Source organism: Felis catus, chromosome B3, assembly GCF_018350175.1.
Source record: "Felis catus isolate Fca126 chromosome B3, F.catus_Fca126_mat1.0, whole genome shotgun sequence".
NCBI lineage: Eukaryota > Metazoa > Chordata > Mammalia > Carnivora > Felidae > Felis > Felis catus.
In genome coordinates this window covers 98272795-98292680 of record NC_058373.1, presented here as the reverse complement: position 1 = coordinate 98292680, position 19886 = coordinate 98272795, and the positions used below count along the sequence as shown (strand labels likewise).

At 41.4% G+C, this 19886-nt stretch overlaps 1 protein-coding gene and 1 long non-coding RNA gene across 15 annotated transcripts in view; one reads left to right on the top strand and one right to left on the bottom strand.

Moving 5' to 3' along the window:
- Window positions 1-19886, top strand: part of NIN (ninein) — a 99667-nt gene that overhangs the window by 42767 nt on the left and 37014 nt on the right. For all 12 annotated transcript variants that reach the window (XM_045059903.1, XM_045059899.1, XM_045059901.1 and 9 more), the window contains 10 exons: window positions 4960-4999; window positions 6262-6452; window positions 10576-10722; window positions 11200-11367; window positions 11860-11996; window positions 12304-12444; window positions 12683-12857; window positions 15572-15682; window positions 16071-16160; window positions 19657-19795. In XM_045059903.1, coding sequence (XP_044915838.1) covers window positions 4960-4999; window positions 6262-6452; window positions 10576-10722; window positions 11200-11367; window positions 11860-11996; window positions 12304-12444; window positions 12683-12857; window positions 15572-15682; window positions 16071-16160; window positions 19657-19795 — 1339 coding nt within the window. The remainder of the gene's footprint in view (window positions 1-4959; window positions 5000-6261; window positions 6453-10575; window positions 10723-11199; window positions 11368-11859; window positions 11997-12303; window positions 12445-12682; window positions 12858-15571; window positions 15683-16070; window positions 16161-19656; window positions 19796-19886) is intronic.
- The window catches only part of LOC123386072, a 79773-nt gene continuing 70959 nt past the window's right edge, over window positions 11073-19886 (bottom strand). For all 3 annotated transcript variants that reach the window (XR_006599581.1, XR_006599580.1, XR_006599582.1), the window contains 2 exons: window positions 14954-15116; window positions 11073-11376 (listed from right to left, as the gene is read on the bottom strand). This is a non-coding gene — a long non-coding RNA (uncharacterized LOC123386072). The remainder of the gene's footprint in view (window positions 11377-14953; window positions 15117-19886) is intronic.

The window sequence follows — 19886 nt, the reverse complement described above, 5'->3', positions numbered from 1 at the left end:
ATGGTCTCAGTCCCCAATTCGGGTCTCAGACTGGTGTCCCTGATCTGTCCACACTCTAAGAAGCTCAGGAGGCACTGGCATCAGCAGCTTTCACCCTCCTGAACAGCACCCGCCACCCCCCCACTCCCACCACTCCAGGCCTCCTCTGTCTCAGGTCACAGAGCAGGTGGTGGGTTCTGTGAAAGAACTTTCCCTTTCTCCCCACCCCCAGGTCACAGGAAATTCATTTAGTGAGAATTAGAGGGCAGGGGGTTAAAAAGAAATAGTGAAGTTGCACCTGTTTATATTGCACAAACATTTATAATAGCAAAGGAAATATAACTGTTTCCCATAGTCCCTCAACTAAATGCATCTATTTTTCTTATCTCTATTTCCTTCCATTCTTTGTCTAATTGTATAAATATTTTTGCCCGTGGTAGTCATAGCGTAGGTGGCATTTTTGTCATGGTCTTTCATTTAACATTTCACGTGTTTTTCCATGTCTTACATGGTTTTAGAATTGTACTTAAAATTTTTTCAATGGTTTTATTTATTCTTGTGAGAGAGAGAGGCAGAGCACAAGCAGGGGAGGGACAGAAAGAGACGGAGACACAGAATCGGAAGCAGGCTCCAGGTTCTGAACTGTCAGCACAGAGCCTGATGTGGAGCTTGAACCCACGAACCGTGAGATCATAACCTGAGCCAAAGTCAGATGCTTAACTGACTGAGCCACCCAGACACCCCTAAGAATTACACTTTCAGGACTTTTTGTAAAAAGTTCTAAATGTACCTATCCGTGCATAAACTTTTTTCCTTTGATTTTATTGTCAGTGGAAATCATATGAAATTATTGGGTCAAAGAATACGAACATTTTCATAGCTTTTGGAACATGAAGCAATTTTCTTTACCAAAAGGGTAATATCCATGCCCACTGCTACCAGGAACATATAAACAGGCCTATTTTAATTCATAACCTTGATGGTAATAGGACTTAAGTACTGCTAATTTAATGGGAACAAAGGGATTCCCTGGTTTTAATTTACACTTCTTTGCTGTTGAAATGAGTCTTTCCCCATATTTATTTGTGTTGCCTTTTATGTGAATTGTCTCTTTGTATTCTTTGCATTTCTATCTACTGGACTTGGCATTTTCTTACAAATTTATATGAATAACTGATAATTCCCCCCAGGCCACCTAAATTAATGCCTTAAGTTTAAACATGGTAATGAAAATTAAATCTTCAAAAATAAATTTAATATGTACTACAAAAACACATGTTCAATAAAAATAAGATTTTACAGTGCTTATTGTTTGCCAGGCACAGTTTTAAATTTTTTTTTTTTAACATTTATTTATTTTTGAGACAGAGAGAGACAGAGCATGAATGAAGGAGGGTCAGAGAGAGGGAGACACAGAATCTGAAACAGGCTCCAGGCTCTGAGCTGTCAGCACAGAGCCTGACGCGGGGCTCGAACTCACGGACCGTGAGATCATGACCCGAGCCAAAGTCGGACGCTTAACCGACCAAGCCACCCAGGCGCCGCTGCCAAGCACAATTTTAAGCATTTTACCCAACTCTGTGAAATATGTACTACTTTATTCCCATTTTATAGATGGAGAAACTGAGGCAAAAAGCAATTAATAAATTTGTCCAGGCCAAATTCAGTAGTTAAGGGACAGTATGGCTTCTTTGTCTGTGCTGTAACCCCCTTACTCTTATTAGTTTGGGGAAAGAACCAGGGAAGGAGAACAGTTGGGAAGTACTGTCCTGAGAACTGAATCAGGTATGGGGGTGCCTGAGTGACTCATTCGGTTAAGTGTCCGACTTGATTTCTGCTCAGGTCATGATCTCATGGTCTTGAGATGGAGCCCTGCATTGGGCTCTGTGCTGAATGTGAAACCTGCTTGGGAATTTCTATTTCCCTCTCTCCCTGTCCCTTGTTCGCTCACTCGCTCTCTCAAAATAAATAAGAAGTGAATCCGATATAATCATCCAGTCCCATAGACTCACGAAATATTTGAAACAGTATGTTAAATCCTCTTGCTTCTCTGAACTGATTGCTCACTATTTTTAAATGAATGGAGGGGTGCCTGGGTGGCTCAGTCGGTTGAGTGTCTGACTTCAGCTCAGGTCACGATCACAGAGTTGGTGATTTCATGGCCCCGCATCAGGCTCTGTGCTGACAGCTCAGAGCTTGGAGCCTGCTTCACATTCTGTCTTCCTCTCTCTCTGCCCCTCCCCTGCTCGTGCTCTGTCTCTCTCTCTCAGAAATAAACAAACATTAAAGATAAATAAATAAATAAAATGAATGGAGAAGTGAGAAAATGTAAGCAATAAACTTTTAAGTAACTATACACACCTCATGACTTTAGGAATTGTTACCAAGGGGGTTTTGAAGGTGTGTTTCTCTTTTAGATCCTCAGACTAGATAATGTGAACTGACTAGTCTTCAAATTTGCTGATTCTTTCTTCCTGCCAGGTCAAATCTGCCATTCAAATTCTCTAGTGAGTTTTTGCATTTTTCCATCTGTGTGTCCTCGTCGGGGCTTATTGGTGGGGCCCATTGATACTCTTCCTGTTTTTGTTCTGTCCATTTGTGCTGTTAAAAATCCTTTCCTCCTTGTGATTTAGTTTTATTTTGACCAGTGGTTCTTAGATCATAGAAACCTATTTTATTTGTTTTAAGCAGATTTAAGGGAATTCCATTTTAGGGTGCTTCCAAATTATATGCTGAATAATGAATGAATTTTCACAATTTGGAGATGCAAAAGTAGTATTAGTATAAGAATTTAAGTCTTTGCTCTGTGGGTAAGAAAATAAATATGCTGGGACAGACAGGACGCTTTTATTAGTGGAGCTTTATTGATTTAAATCATTTTATATGAAAACAGTAGAGCTCCGCCCAGAAATAATAATGTAAGAAAATTTACAGAGGGCTGTTTACCCCAGCGCTCCTTCCTTATCCCCACCATGCCTCATATATCCACTAGGTTTGAAATATGTCTTTAGGAGGAACTGTGGGCTGCTAAAATTGTAATCACAAACGAACAAGCAAAAATCACACTGTCCCCTAATTCTGTTTCCATAACTACCATGTATATAAGTGACTTTCAGTTGTAATCTGAATGAGTTGTAGTGAACTTGTACATTGTGAGTTATGGCTTTTTGAGGTCTTCTGCATGGCATGAACGATCAACCTCAGCATTGTCAGTCTGGAGTTTTAGTTTAGTGTGACAAAACTGGGGAAACTCTCTGATGCTCTCTTCAGTGTCTTTCCAAGTAAAATATGGAACTGTGAAATTCTGGTATACAATGGTCCTTTAATTGGAGAGGACCAGCATGAGTGAGTATGGGGTGGAAAAAGACATGCTTGGGTTGCCTGAAAGAGGACCTCCACTCATATCAACTTGAATGGGATACTGAAAGTCAACGTTCAATCTAAGAATTTAGGGTGGTACACTCTTTGCCGTAGGGATGCCAGCTCTTGGAGACTGGAGTTAATCAGGCTTATTTTCCTGTTGAGTTTATTGAGGATTCCAGGAAATCAGATCATCTTGTACAGTTCAACCATCACAGAGAAAGGGCTGGGTATTTGTTATCGAAAGCAGTTTCTTTCATCAAGTTGAATCTCTGCTGAGACAGCAGCCAGGTTTTGAAAGGGGGATGCACCTTTTCTCAACAGGGTTTCCTGCCATGGTTGTAAAACCTCCCAACAGGAGTGATTAGGCACCTCGCGGGCTGGCCAAGGGCCACTGCGACCTACTTGTTGCCACTGACCAGAAGCAGACCTGTGCTGCGCTTGGCTGGTGGACAGATGTCCAGAGTTTGGTTCTGATTGTGTCCTGGCTGGGTGCTTTCATGCAGTACACACACTATAAAATGTATGATGTGACCTGAAAAAGACCAGTAGTAACATGGCACAGTAGGGGCAAAATGGTCCAGTTCAGGTAAATTTCACTGCTTCTAATGCAATTTACTGGTAACATGTATTTTCTTTAACTTGAGCTTTCTAGCCCACCTGTTTGGGGTTGCATCTCTGTTGCCTCCCTCACTGTGTCACAGACATGCTAGGCTCATTCTTACCTCTGTGCTTCAGCAAATAGCAGCTGCTCCTTTCTTTTCACATGGCTGTCTCCTGCTCACCCTTCAGGTCTCAGTTTAGATGTTGCTTCTTTCAGGAAGTCTACCCAGATCTCCTAAGTCTGAAGGATTCTATTTAGATACCCTCATAGTATTTGAACTTCTACATCATAACACTTTTTATAGGCTTTTTAATTTTTTAATTAATTTTTAAATGCTTATTTATTTTTTGAGAGAGAGACAGACAATGCCAAGTGGGGGAAGGGCAGAGAGAGAGAAGGAGACACAGAATCCGAAGCAGGCTTCAGGCTCCAAGCTGTCAGCACAGAGCCTGACGCAGGGCTTGAACCCAGGAGACATGAGATCGTGACCTGAGCTGAAGTTGGATGCTGAACCTACTGAGCCACCCAGGCACCCCTCCATCACACTTAATACACTACAATATTATACTTTGTTTTCTTGTCTGCATGTCTTCATTAGCATTTAAACTTCTTGAGGCAAGAAATGTGTCTGTTCTGTTCATAGTTGTATCCTGAAGTTGTATCATAACACTTGGCACCCAATAAACATTGAAGAACAGATTCATAAATGCATGGTATGAATTTTTGTTGGTTGATGGATTCTGAATATTTGCTTTGGCTTGGTCTTATCGGCTGTGACAGGTTTAGCTGTTGAATAAGTGAATTTGCAAATGTGAAAGGCAAATCCCTAGTGAGATAGTGCGGGTGGCTAAGTGGTGTTTCTTAGGTGTCTCTTCTCGATTTGCTGGTTGACTAAGGATGGCCCACCCGAAAGGTTCTGAATCATGTGACTTACTCAGGTGATGATCCCAGAGTTTTTCCTGGAAAAACTGAATATTTACTAAAGCACACTAATCTTTTCTTCTTGCCTTCTCTAGCACTGGAAGACACAGCGCAGTGAAGAGTATGAAGCGGAAGGTAGGAACTGTGTGTGTGTTGGAGCCTGCCTGGAAAGGAAGGGCTGCCATTCCCAGGGCACTTTCCACGTCCCCATTTCCTGCATCTCTTAGCCTTCTTCCCAACAAACAGCCTTGCATGCTGGAGGCCCGCTAAGAAGTAACGTTAAGAACAACAGCAACAACAAAAAAATCCATTCCCAATGGAAAGTTCATAGTTTTAAAATCCCAGCATTTTAACCTCACACAAGGTATGGCAACTAAGATGTAGAATTTCACTTATGGGTTAATTACTCTCTTAGGCAAACTTTCAAATTAACCTATTTAGTGTTGAACTGCTGGGGCCAGCAGATGGCACTGTGGTTCAGCTGACAGAATTTGAGCCCACCTCACAGCCTACCCTGGCTGTACTCTACTTAAGTGTAATTACTGTGTGTTCTCTATGTCTCTAACCTGGAAAGAAACAGCAGTAATGAACTTAATTTGTTCAATAAATAGTAACGGTAGCACTAAATGCTCTTCTCAACCCTCTAAGGTTCTTCCAGGCACACAAAACTGTCCTAGTAATTATCTCATGATTAAGTAATGACTTTATAAAACTCTCGTATGTAAGTGGAAAGTTTAATTAGAATTTATGATAGAGGATAAGTAAATTTTGATTTTTAAATGAGTTTGATCCTTACATTTTCAAATAAAATTTATCCTTAATGTATAGGTAACTAGCAACTTGTAATTTACAACCATTTATTCTTTCAAGTTGGTTTGTTTGTAGGTCAGAATATTTAAATGTGTAAACAGGCTAATCCTGAGACTTTTATGATTATTTTATGATATTTATTACGAAATCATTTCCTTCTTAGTAAAAGCAGTTCTAGTGCTTAGACCAGAAAGAAAGTGGTGATTAGATAAAGTCTGGTAGCTATAGTTGAGGCAGGGCTGATAAATCTCTTTGGAATGGTTCTCAACTAGCCTTCTCTTCCAGTTACATCCAAGCCTTAAGCCTGTGCATGTTTTCAGTTGGAATAAAACAGACTAGAACCTTGGTATGCTTGCACAGGAGATATTTCTCGTGTGGTATAGAAAAATGTGCCTGTTTGCTCTTGTTGCAGCCTAAGAACCAGTGGTTCCATTTCATTTGGACTACAGATTCAAATCAAGATGGAATCAGCATTTATAGTCTCTTTCTTGTAATATTTACTTTCAAAAAGCACAGTTTTCTTTGAGAACAGGCTCTCTCTCTTTGCAATTCCTTTGGAAACAGCACAATATATGTTTTTATTTCAGGCCAGTTAAGATTTTGGAACCCAGATGACTTGAATGCCTCACAAAGTGGGTCTTCTGCTCCCCAAGACTGGATAGAAGAGAAACTGCAGGAGGTTTGTGAAGATCTGGGGATCACCCGGGATGGTCACCTGAACCGAAAGAAGCTGGTCTCCATCTGTGAGCAGTATGGCCTGCAGAATATCGATGGAGAGGTAAGCCTTGCATCATATTTTTATTTAGGAATAATAATCATGATGAAATCTGAACTGGTCACAGGCTAGGAACAGCCATATTTTGCCTTCCTGCAGCATGTTACAGAGATTCCATTCTCTTTTTTTCCTAGGAGATAAGCCTTGAAGATTCTTTCGTAGGAAGCTTGTGTTGGGTTGTGGGAAAAAAACCCAAACCTGACAATAGCTGACACTCATTGAACCCATAGTACGTGACCCTCACTGTGCGAAGCATGTTACCCCACATTATTACTAGACACTAACCAGCTTGGTGCGGCCACCATGTCAGATATATCTGTAGAAGTGGCATTCACAAAACACAATGTGAGAAGGACCTGGAGGAAGGATTATGCAGGGAGTTCAGAAGATTTGAATTGGGAGAATATTTCAAAGGCCAGACTGATGAGTTTAGGTTTTTGGAGAGAAGATCTCAGTATCAACCCTGCATTCTTCAGCAGATTGAGTAACATACAAGAAAAACTTAGATCCTGAGGATGGTCTGAGCTGCTTTTATGGGGTATATTGGTGTGCGGACAGCCTTTGGCTAGGAGACCAGCCAGCCAGGAGCTATCACAATATTCTGGTCATGAGGAAATGGAAAATGGTGGGCTGGTGGTTTTGAAGATACAGAAGAATCTTGAAGGACCCCACCCCCGCCAAAAGACTCTTGTTTGGTAAAATTCTGAGCTTTATGTTTTCTGAAAAGTTAAGATGGGAACTGGCAGGACTGGGTGCTTGAAAAGCCATGAAATATAAGAACATAAATAATTCTAAGATATGTCTTTCAAAGAGCTGAAAATAAGGACTGGAGGGGCTCAGAGGTTAGGGCTACAGTTGTAGTTTGGGGAATCTTTGATTAGAATGCTATTTGAAACCATACTGCCTGTTTGTTCAGGGGATAAATGATATTATTTTCCTAAACCAAAAACAGATTTATCATCAAAAGCTACCAAGTAGCCTCATTTGCAGAAGAGATTTTTTTTCCTCCTCCTCTGTAGTATATGTGACTGTTATATACCCATTGACTACCTTTTTAATGGCTCAGTGGTCATTTATTTTCCAGTGTTGTTGAGTCATAACATTAAATTCATCCTCCTAAATTATAAACCCAGGGCAGTGTGCAGAACCTTGGGATGTTTTGCCAAGAAATACTGCAGAATACTGCACAAACTTGGATTATTTATCTAAGAACAATTCTTGGAATAAACTGTAGCCATTTGTGGGGAATTGCATTTTCTTCTGTGGTGGAATTTCTAAAACACAGGGAAAGAAGTAGCTTATTTAGTTATTTTCCTCTCATCCAAGGATGAGTAAAAGATTGCTCATTGAGTATAGCTTTTACTTAATGTTTCCCCCCACCAAAAAAAAAAAAAAAAGGTCATGAAATACTATAGTACTTTGTACTATTAGCTCTCGACCACAGAGGAGCTGAAAGTTCAAGATGATCTCATCCACAAGCAACTTGGGATCATAGGATTTTATGACTGAAAGCAATTTCAGATTTAGTCATCTCCTCGTTTTCTAGATAAAGAAAGTGATGTTGCTGCTGCTTGTTGCCATTACCAGGAAGGGGAACTAGACTCACTGTCTCACGTACTATGCTTTCCAGAAGCAAGGACCGCTGTACGGCAGGGAGGGCACATGCCAAATATGGCCCAAAGTTTTGAGTTGCTTTTGTTGTTTGTTCTTTTGGTATGCCCAATGTTTAAAAATTGAACTCTTGCTACACTTTTTTAAAATCAGATTTTTCTAAAAACCCAAAGATTTGACTCCCATTTTGCTAGCCGGGAGAAGTGGCTGGCTAGCTCCTCTGGACGGGACACGCACTCGTGTGTTCAGTTCCCTGCTTTACATGGCACTCCTTTGTAGTGTCTCAAAACCATCCTGTCTCATTCATTAATATCACCTTCCTGGCCTCTCTGGGTATTTGGGTTTGTTACCCTATTCTAGTGCATTATGTCCCAATGTAGACCTTGGGAAATCAACCATCCAGAGACCTGCCTGGCTGGTGTGTCGTGAGGAGTAAGAATGTCCTCAGGGTTCTGGATCTGGCTCCTTCACAGACTGTGGAGGTGCCCCACTTGCCCATTTGACTTGTGTTCTATTTAGCCCAACCCTGCCTTTTTCTGAATCCACAACCTTCTATTCACCACTCGCCTACTCCCCCCCATGTACAATAACTGGTGGGACTCACCTGCTCCTCCACTTTGAATGAATGAGGTGATGGGTTTTTAGGCAGTCTGGAAGCTGTGCATCAATTTGGCCAGGGTCACAAGGCCAAGCAGTGTGGAGCTAAGGTTAGAGCCAAAATAACGATTGTTCACTTCAGTCAGCACACCTGGATTTTACTGTGACTTATGGTTTGATGATCCCGAGAGCCTAGTCCTCTAAGAAAGTGTTCTTTGGGTTGGTAAGAACAAGACAGAACTGCTGAGGGATCTTAGTGACCTCAGAATCCCACCCAAATACGTTTCCATTGGTTTTACCATATAATTCTCTATTAGAAACTGTTCCTCTTCCAAAGATTTCCACTCTTTAGAATGGTTTCTTGTTTCAGAGTCCTCACCAGAGGAAGTGGTATTAAAAAAAGAATAGAGACAGATGTTTCCTATTGGATGTGAATTGGAAAGAAGCATTGGAGATAAAAGAAATGCCTCAGGCACTTCCATGAAGAATAAAATCAACAATTATGAGATGATGAATCCTAGCAATAGTCCAGACTTACAGAATGGATATTGAAACTTTGAAGATGTGTTACAAAGAGGCCTTTGTTAGAATGGACCCAGTTGCAGACTGTAATGCCTTCAGATTAAATGTGTTGCTTACTCTGTGGGCATCACCTGAGAACTTGTTAGAGATTCAGAATCTCAGACCCCACCCCCAGATTTAATTGTATCAGAGCCTGCATTTTAACAAGATCCTCAGGCGATTTCTGTTCTGTACAATGGAGGGGTGTCTGTATAGAAAAACTTGAGCCCCCAAAGGAAAGAGGAATCCAACTGCCAGGAAAAAAGAGCTCATTGCCTTTCCTCCCTATTCGGTGGTGTCAGTGACTCATGCCGCTTTATCCATCCTTTCTATTCCTCTACTGCGCTAAGGGAACAAACCATCTTGTAGGCAAGGCTCCGAAGGGACTACAGTCCAGTCTCTCCTTCCCCAATCACATGATGAGGACTACTGGATTACCGTTAAAGGGCACAAAACAGCCAGGCAAAATTCCCTTCTCTTTACATCTCTTGGGGCCCTTCTGTTGGACACACACAAAATCTTTCCTATCCGACCTTCATTTCTCCCGTGCTAAAGCATTAAAACAAACCCCAATACATGCAGTCCTGTTCCAAGTAGTGCTCTAAATCCCGAGTCATGAGTTTCAGACCCAAACTCTTAGATCATTGCAGTCTGTCCCAGACCAAATTCTGCTGTGCCAACATACCAATTGCAAAAATTCAATATAAACAAAATATCGTGTTGAGTCACCACAATGTAATAGTTTAATGACTGTCCAAACTTATTTCTGTTGTTACAACACTGGAAAGCTATATCTTTATATTTTTTAATCCATAAGAATAATGTGTAGCAACATTAAATATTACCCATTTGGGGCGCCTGTGTGGCTCAGTCCGTTAAGCATCCCACTTCAGCTCAGGTCATGATCTCACGGTTCGTGGGTTTGAGCCCCGCATCAGGCTCTGTGCTCACAGCTCAGAGCCTGGAGCCTTTTTCAGATTCTGTGACTCCCTCTCTCTCTCTGCACCCTCCCCCGCTTACCCTCTATCTCTCTGTGTCTCTCAAAAATAAATGTTTAAAAAAATTTTTTTTAATTAAAAAAAGATTACCCATTTTACGAGTGTGAGTAAAAAAGAAAACAGTTAATTGCTAAATTGCCTAGGATTATGAAAATGGATGTTTATGCTTAGCTTGTGGAGGAGGAAGGACATATTACTGAAAAGAAAAATAAATTCAGTGAAATGAGAATAAAGGGACATGTTATATTTCTGGAGCCTTGGGGTCAACAGTGGTGCCAGTTTCTATTGGCCACAAATGTACTTTGGGCCTTGTGTTATTTTGAGGGAAATGCTTAAAGTAAATGGTTACTCTTTTCCAGGTGCTTGAGGAAGTCTTCCATAACCTTGATCCTGATGGTACAATGAGCGTAGAAGATTTTTTCTATGGCTTATTCAAAAATGGAAAATCCCTCACACCATCAGCATCTACTCCATATAGACAGTTGAAAAGGCACCTCTCCATGCAGGTGAGAGAGAAATAGGAAGTGGTTTCTTTGTGAGCAGAAGTTAAAACCCACTTGAATAGTTTCTAATGAATTAATCTGTTGTTTGAAGAAGAATAAGGAGAAAGAGAGAAGCAAAAGAAGAAGAAAGACTAAACCATTGGGAAGGAAAAGTTGGGTTTGAAAAATGACCATAAATTACAGAGTGGGAAGCCACTAATTATGCCCCTTAATGTTAGCTGTGGGTCCAAAGAAACCTGGTGTTAAGTAAAGACACATCTCATCTATGTCAAGGATCTCCCTACCAGAGCAACTGTTTTTGATAAGTTTTGCATTCTTGACTCCCTTGGGAAAGAAAGATCAAAGGGGCTGCGTGACTTTATTTTTTTTTTAATAGTGTTAGAAAGACATGGCTTCTGCTCAGTGTGGTCAGGACGGACCAGTTTGGGTCAATGTCTGGTTGAAAGGCCTGACCTTGCTCAAGTCTCTTTCTTCTCCCAGTCCTTCGATGAGAGTGGACGACGTACCACAACCCCATCAGCAATGACAAGTACCATTGGCTTTCGGGTCTTCTCCTGCCTGGATGATGGGATGGGCTATGCATCAGTGGAGAAAATACTCGACTCCTGGCAGGAAGAGGGCATTGAGAACAGCCAGGAGATCCTGAAGGTGTGGCAGCTAAAATGAGAGAGAAATGACAGACTGGGGAAGGGTTGAAAAATTCCAGAGCTTTTGAAACTGATTTGATCTGATTTAATTTGATTTATCCTTAATGATTCTTCTGTTCACAAGCTCTCAGAAATAAGAAGTAACTTTTCTTACCCCCCTTTAACCAGGAGTCTGTTGCTAACTACTTCCCATGTTTTTAACACCAAAACTATTGACAAGTGCAATGCTCTTAACTGATCTCTGGCTGGTAAAGATTAGAGTTACACTATTGTATTTATTTACAGCGCTAGAGAATATTTTGTTAAACATGCACATAAGCATGTATGATTTCCTTAGAACTTCAATTGAAGGTTGTTCCCAAGCAGTCACTAAAGAAATGTGATCATCCAACTTCTTGACTGTACATTCACTTCTCTGGGTTTGTATACCCTTCACAGCTTCCACTTTAGAGGACAGAACTTGTAATTATCTTGAACTTGTTCTGATTTCTAGGCCTTGGATTTCAGCCTTGATGGGAATGTCAACCTGACAGAATTGACACTGGCTCTTGAAAATGAACTTTTGGTCACCAAGAATGGCATTCACCAGGCAGCTCTGGCCAGCTTTAAGGCTGAGATCCGGCATTTGCTGTGAGTTGCTTGGAAGGTCCACCCGCCCTATTCCCTTTCCTGCCTGCCCAGCAAGTCCTTTGGAGGCCTGTGACACATTCTGTATGCAAATGGAGCTAATCTCCTATCATCTCACTGTTGTGAAAATTAAGTAACGCTTAGATTTGTATGTAGGCTTCTGAAGGAAGCTGTGGAAGTGTTTATTTTGGAAGGGTTTTGGTTGTCTTGGTTTTGTTTTTGTACTGAAGCAAGCCAGAGGAGAACTTTTTTGGGTCCACCTGTTGCTTAGAGATGGTTTCCCTTTAACTTGGTCTATTTCTCTTTCAAGGGAGCGAGTTGATCAAGTGGTCAGAGAGAAAGAGAAGCTACGGTCAGATCTGGACAAAGCTGAGAAGCTCAAGTCTCTAATGGCTTCCGAGGTGGATGATCACCATGCGGCTATCGAGCGGCGCAATGAGTACAACCTCAGGTGGGACTGGCGGGGCCAGGGCCCTCTTTCCCACCACACTGGCCAGGGTGGTGGGGCTCAGCCTGCCTGCCTGCTCAGCCACACCTGGCTGGAGGGACGCAGGTGTGGTCGAGCCTTAAGGAAAGCAGGACCCAGTAGATCTTTCCATCTCTAGGACTCTGTGTTTCCATTTTTGGTGGGTCTGCATAAGGACCTCTGAGGGTCTTACTGGCAGCTTATTGGTCTTTCCTCCTCACAGGAAACTGGATGAAGAGTACAAGGAGCGAATAGCAGCCTTAAAGAATGAACTCCGAAAGGAGAGAGAACAGATCCTGCAACAGGTGGGCAAGCAGCGCTTGGAACTTGAGCAGGAAATTGAAAAGGCAAAAACAGAAGAGAACTACATCCGGGACCGCCTTGCCCTCTCTTTAAAGGTAGTCATCCTCTTAGTTCTCTGGTCCGTGTCCCTGCTGGGAACACCACATGGAAAACCACAGCTCTGGAAAGAGGGCAGGTCTGCCCAGGGCGCAGTCCCAGGATTCCCGTATATTTGTCCTGCTGGGTCATGACCCAGACGTGACAGAGCCCCTGCTGGGATCTAGATTGCAGGAGTGTCCAGGCTTCTGGTGTGCCCGCGGTGTCAATCAGCAGATCTTGTTCTTCTCACCCCTTGTAGTTGCACTGAGTCATTAGGGCTCTTTGGCACCTGGTTGATGACTTCTCTCTTCCCTGTCCCCCACCCGATTCTGAGCAGATGGCATGGTCTCCTGCCACACACAGGTCGTCAGCTTTGTTTCTTTGCTTCCAAATATGTCTTTTGCCTTATACATCCTCTCCTCTTTTCTCGTGTCTCAGTAGAGGAAACGATCCTTCTCTTTACTAGACTCTGATACGGTGCAGCCTACTTCCATTCTGGATACGACTACTTACCGGAAAACCTCGATCACGTTATCCAGACCTGTTTGCTAATGTACAAAATGGGCACCGTTGTAATATCTGCCTCATAGCATATTTAATATGGGGACTAAATGAGATGCTGCATATGCAGCCTGTAAAAGGAAATAAGTACGTGTAGTATATTAACTGTTGTTCCTGAAACTCCACACATCAAAAACTGAGCTAACTCTCCCACCCTAACCATCAAATCGCCTCTTTTTCTGAATTTTCTCCTTAATCTGTGTCATTACCATGAGGTGTCACAGGAGCTAAAACCCTCAGTCATCCCCGCTCATTAGTCTCTAAGTCCTGTTGGTGCTCTGAAACGGCTCTCAGATTTATCCCCTTCCTCCATTGCTGCAGGCTCTGAACAGGTTCAGAATTTCAGCCGATTTACGTGCATCTTTTCTTCCATCCATCCAGCCTCCATATGGCCACTAGAGTTACATTACTCAAGAACCCTAAAGAACTTAGTGAAGACGTGCTGTTACCCTGTGTAAAAGTACAGCGTGGTAGCACTGAAGGCCCTTGGAAGGGCACTTGTCCTTATACTTTTCCACCCTCAGGTCCTGCCAGCAACCCCCTGAGCCATGCCCTTAATCCGACCGCACCTGCCATCAGATCTCGCGGTTTCTCAGTGGGTTTTTATGCTCCTTCACTGCTTTTGCCAACACTGCAGACCACATGACTCTTTCATTCCCATTATGCTTCCTTTTTTCTTGACGGAAGATAGTGCATCACAGATAATTGTGTCTACATCTGTCTCCCTCCCCACTGTCCAGATTGTGTTTTCCCTATGGTCAGTAACAGAATCTGATTTGTTAGTTTCCAGAGCACCAGAACAGGCCCAATACACCACAGAGATTGCTCCTGTTTTGACATCTAAATTTAGACATGCTTTGAAAGCTTAGAGTTCTAGCACCGGCATTTTGGGAGAAAGTGTTGTGGTTTTTTTTTTTTTTTTTATTTTAGGAAAAAATTCTTCAAGCATACTCTTTTTCATTCCATATTGCTATGTGAAGAGTGTGAACTAGAATGTATTAAAAATATACTGGCTTTATATTCTTCTGGCAAAATAGCTTTGAAAATAATGTTCTTCCAATCAGCCTTTAACACTGGAATGGAACATATGTCAAAATGCATGTCTGTGTAGCTTTATTTTTTTAAACAAATGTGGGTGGAAATCTCTCCAGCAAGTTTTATATATACAGGAAAAAAACCACCATTTGTGGACTTCTGTTCATGTGTTGTTATAATAATTTCAATATACAAGTTATGAAAAACTTGTATGTGCAGCTTTTACACCATTAAGCCAAAATAAGATTGTAAAGTAAATATCAACAAACTATATCTTTAATAAATGATATTAATTTTAGGTTTTTTTTAAGTTTATTTCAAGAGAGAGAGCGGACATAAATGGGGAAGGGGCAGACAGAGAGAGGGAGAGAGAGAATCCCAAGCAGGCCCCACACTGTCAGTGAAGAGCTCGACGTGGAGCTCAAACTCATGAACCATGAGATCATGACCTGAGCTGAAGTCAAGAGTGGCGGGCAATCGACCAACTGAGCCACCCAGGCTCCCCTAGTTATTCTACCTTTTTATGTTTTTTCCTGAGTTCTCTTTTGCTGATAGGTAGCCTGCAGCCAATTGTAACAATGTGTTGAGAATGTTTTTCCGTGTCATTAAATACTACATTCCAATGCTATTGGAGAGAAATATGATGCAAACCGTATATGTAACTTCAAATTTTCAAATGGCTGCATAAAAAGAAACAGGTGAATTTAATTGGAATCATTTTATTTAATCCAGTATCTCCAAAACATTATTTAGACTCCTAATCCATATACAAAAATTATTATTGAGCCATTTTATAGTTTTGCACTAACTTTTCAAAATCTACTGAGTATTTTACATACTTAGAGTACATCTCTATTTGTACTATACATGTTTCAAGTGCTTAATATCTGCACGTGTCTGCTAACAGCTACCGTATTAGCATAGTTCTGTAGGATCAAAGGAAGGGGGCAAACTTTTGGGTTATAAGATAAATACCAATTTTTTAATCTTTACTTTTGTCTTCTGTAATCTACTGAAACTTTCAAGCTGAGCAAATTTTCTCAGTCTAGAGCATGAATTTATGCTTCATATAAAATGGCACAACAGTTTGCTAATTTTTAATCTGTGCCCATTTACTTTCCCCAAATTGCTTCAGGAAAACAGTCGTCTAGAAAATGAGCTTCTGGAAAATGCAGAGAAGTTGGCAGAGTATGAGAATCTGACAACTAGACTTCAGCGAAATTTGGAAAATGTGTTAGCAGAAAAGGTAAATCTGTTTGAATTTGATCTCCTGATATGCAGCCCAAAGTGTAGTTTACTCAAAAGAGCCGAAGCAATGCCACCAAGTAAATTTCTGTTAGGGAAGTATTTAGATGGCTAAAGTAAGCCGTCAGTTTTACAGGGATCTAATTTCAGAGACTGGATACAAGGGAAACATTGCGTATACTGAGAAATGACCCCTGCCTTAGTTGAACACATCACTCTAGAATGTTCTCCCATCATCCAGTTGGTAATGTTCTGCATAAATGTCACATTCCTTTCATACTCAAGAGACCATACTCTGGGTGAACACCAGAAACTGAGGCCTTTGGTGGGTTAGAGGTCCAAGACGGACACTTGGGGCAAATGAAAGCTGTGTCCTTGTCCTTTTCTAGTTTGGTGACCTTGATCCTAGCAGTGCTGAATTCTTTCTGCAAGAGGAGAGGCTGACACAGATGAGAAACGAATATGAGCAGCAGTGCAGGGTAAGTGACTAAAGAGAAATTAAGTCCAGGAGGGCCTGGGTTCAAATCCCACTTCACCATTTACTAGTGACCATAAGCATGTTACTTAATCTGTGGGTTCCTCAGTTCCTCATCTATAACATGGTAAAAATAAGAGTACCTGCTCAGTGGGTTGTGAAGAATTAATGAGTGAATATATGTAGAGTGCTTAGAACAGAGCCTGGAACATAGAAAGCACTTAGCCCAAACGTTAGCTGTTATTATTTAGTACCCAGAATATTAGGGAATCATGCAAACTGCATTTAAGTCTGTTTTAGCTAGGTCAGAAATTGCTAGTGCTTAGGGGAGAATATAGTAGTTTTATTCCAGGTAGAGAAATACGTGGTCATGTTCATGTGCTTATTCCAAAATGAGCATTTTTTTAAAATGTTTGTTTATTTTTGAGAGAGAGAGGAAGACACAGAATCTGAAGCAGCCTCCAGGCTCTGAGTTGGACATGGGACTTGAACCCAAGAACCATGAGACCATGACCTGAGCCAGAGTCAGACACTTAAACCAACTGAGCCACCCAGGTGCCCCTAAAATGAGCCTTTCTTAATTTTTTTTTTAGAAAAACTCTTTTTTTAACGTTTTATTTATTTTTGAGACAGGGAGAGACAGAGCATGAACAGGGGAGGGTCAGAGAGAGGGAGACACAGAATCTGAAACAGGCTCCAGGCTCTGAGCTGTCCGCACAGAGCCCGACGCGGGGCTCGAACTCACGGACCGCAAGATCACGACCTGAGCCTAAGTCGGCCGCTTAACCGACTGAGCCACCCAGGCGCCCCTCTTAAATTTTTTTTAACATTTATTCATTTTTGAGAGACAGGGGCAGAGAGAGAGGGAGGGAGACAGAGAATCCAAAGCAGGCTCCAGGCTCTGAGCTGTCAGCATAGAGTTGGACGTGGGGCTCAAACTCATGAATCGCGAGATCATGACCTGAGCTAAAGTCGGATGCTCACCCGACACCACACACCCCTGAAGTGAGCCTTTCTTAATCAAACATTGCAGACCTAATCTGATGTAAATTGCTTTTGTCGTGTTTGTGTGTGTGTGTGTGTGTGTGTGTGTGTGTGTGTGTGTGTGTGTGTGTGTGTTTTCCCTGGATACCTTATTTTATTTACAAAATGCAGATGAGGCAGAAACCACTCAGGGCTTTAGCTACTAATAATTACAAATTCATACCAGAAGAGACAAAATCATTTTTATAAATAATGGGCATCTTTGATTTTTTTTTAACTCTCCTAAACTTAGGAATTTGGGATTTTTTTCCTTTCTTGAATCACAAAAACTTGTTGATTTTAACAAGGTAGGTATAACTGAGTTCTGACTACTTTAGATGTAAATTGTATTTGTGCAGAAATGAGGAAAACAATCACTTCCTTATGAGGTTGCCCACAGCCTGCCTTCCCAGGAAATATATGTGCACATTTTGAGAAAAGAGATGAAACATTAATGCCACTTTTACAATTAAGTTTTGGCTCTCGGTTCTAATCAAGTAGAGGTGTTTTCCTTATAGTTCTTAAAAGTTAGGATATCATTAGTAAAATCTGTCATCTCTACCTCCCCAAATCCATTCCATTATATTCTTAAACAGATTATACACCATTCACCCACATAGTTCACCATTTAGAGTGTACAATTCAGTGTCTTTTAGTATATTCACAGAATTGTACAATCACTACCATAGTTGATCTTAGAACGTTTTCATCACGGCAGAAAGAAACTCCCACTCCACTTAGCTGTAATCTCCCCCTAGGCAACTAATAATCCACCTTTTTTGTCTCTGGAGACTTGCCTATCCTTTACACTTCATATAAGTGGAATCCTACACTATGTGGTCCTTTGTGGCTGACCTCCTTCACTTCCCGTAGTGTTTTCAAGGTTCATCCATGTTGTAGTGAGTATCAGTGGTTTCTTTCTTTCTTTCTTTCTTTCTTTCTTTCTTTCTTTCTTTCTTTCTTTCTTTCTTTCTTTCTTTCTTTCTTTCTTTCTTTCTTTCTTTCCTTCCTTCCTTCCTTCCTTCCTTCCTTCCTTCCTTCCTTCTTTCCTTCTTTCTTTCCTTCTTTCTTCCTTTTTTCAGTCTTTTAGTTTTACTTATTTTGACAGAGAGATAGAAAGCAAGCAGGGGAGGGGCAGAGAGAGGGAGACAGAATCCCAAGCAGGCTCTGCACTGTCTGTGCAGAGCCCGATGCAGGGCTTGAACTCATGAATTGCAAGATTATGACCTGAGCCAAAATCACAAATCTGATGCTTCACCAACTGAGCTACCCAGGCACTGCTGACTTCCTTTCTTTTCACTGCTACATTATATTCCATTTTATGGCCATACCACATTTTATTTATCCATTCATTAGTTGATGAACATTGGGGTTAGTCTGACTGTTATGAATAATGCTGCTGTGAACATCTGTGCAGAAGTTTTTATGTGGATATGTTTTCATTTCTCTTTGGTATATGTCTGGGGGTGGAACTGCTGGGTCATATGATCACTGCATGTTTAACTTTTGGAGGAACTGCCAAACTTTTCCCAAGGGGTTTGCTCCATTTTACTTCCTACCAGTACAAGAGTTCCAATTTCTGTACATCATTGACACCAGTTGTTTTTGCTGTCTTCTGGAGTCGACCCATCCCTAGGGGTTATGAAGTGGTACCTCATTGGGTTTTTTATTTGCATTTCCCTGATGACTAATGATTTTGAGTATCTCTTCAAGGGCTTCTCAGAATATATCTCCTTTTTTTTTTTAAGCTTATTTATTTTGAGAGAGAGAGCATGAATGGGGTAGGGGCAGAGAGAAAGAGGGAGAGAGAGAATCCCAAGCAGGCTTTGTGTTGTCAGCGCAGAGCCTGATGCAGGGCCTGAACTCACGAACCACAAGATCATGACCTGAACCGAAGTCAAGAGTTGGATGCTTAACCAGCTGACTGAGCCACCCAGGTGCCCCTGCATATCTCCTTTTCCAGGAAGGTCTATTCAGATCCTTTGCCTAATTTTTAAATGGATTGTCTTTTTATTATTGAGTTGTAATAGTTCCTTGTATACTGTAGTTAGAAGTCCCTTATCAGACCATGTAATTTGCAAAAGCTATCGTCCTATTCTGTGGGTTGTCTTCTTACTTTCATGATACCCTTCAAAATAAAAAGGTTTTGGTTTAGTGATGTCCAGTTTATCTTTTTTCTTTTGTTGCTTGTGCTTTTGCTGTCATGTATAAGACTTGTAGTGGTTTTGGGTTTTTATGGAGTGCCTGGGTGGCTCAGTTGGTTAAGTGTCCAACTCTTGATTTCGGCTCAGGTGATGATCTCATGGTTTATGGAGTTGAGCCCCACATCAGGCTCTCTGCTGTTAGCACAGAGCCTGCTTCGGATCATCTGTCCCCCTCTCTGCCCCTCTCCCACTCCCTCTCTCTGAAAAATAAACATGTAAAGTAAACGAACTAAAAAAGGAAAAAAAAGACTTGTGTTTGTTTCTAAACTCCAGGTATTACAAGACCAAGTGGATGAACTCCAGTCTGAGCTGGAGGAATTTCGCACACAAGGCAAAGTGTTGAGACTTCCCTTAAAGAACTCAGTGTCAGAAGAACTTGAGGTTAACAGTGGTTGCATTGAGCCTGACCAGGGTAAGCCATTCAGACATCATCTTTTCAGAGGCTCTGCCTTTGGTTTTTGCTTTTATGGCCATGGTTGAATATAAAATTGCACAACTTTGGC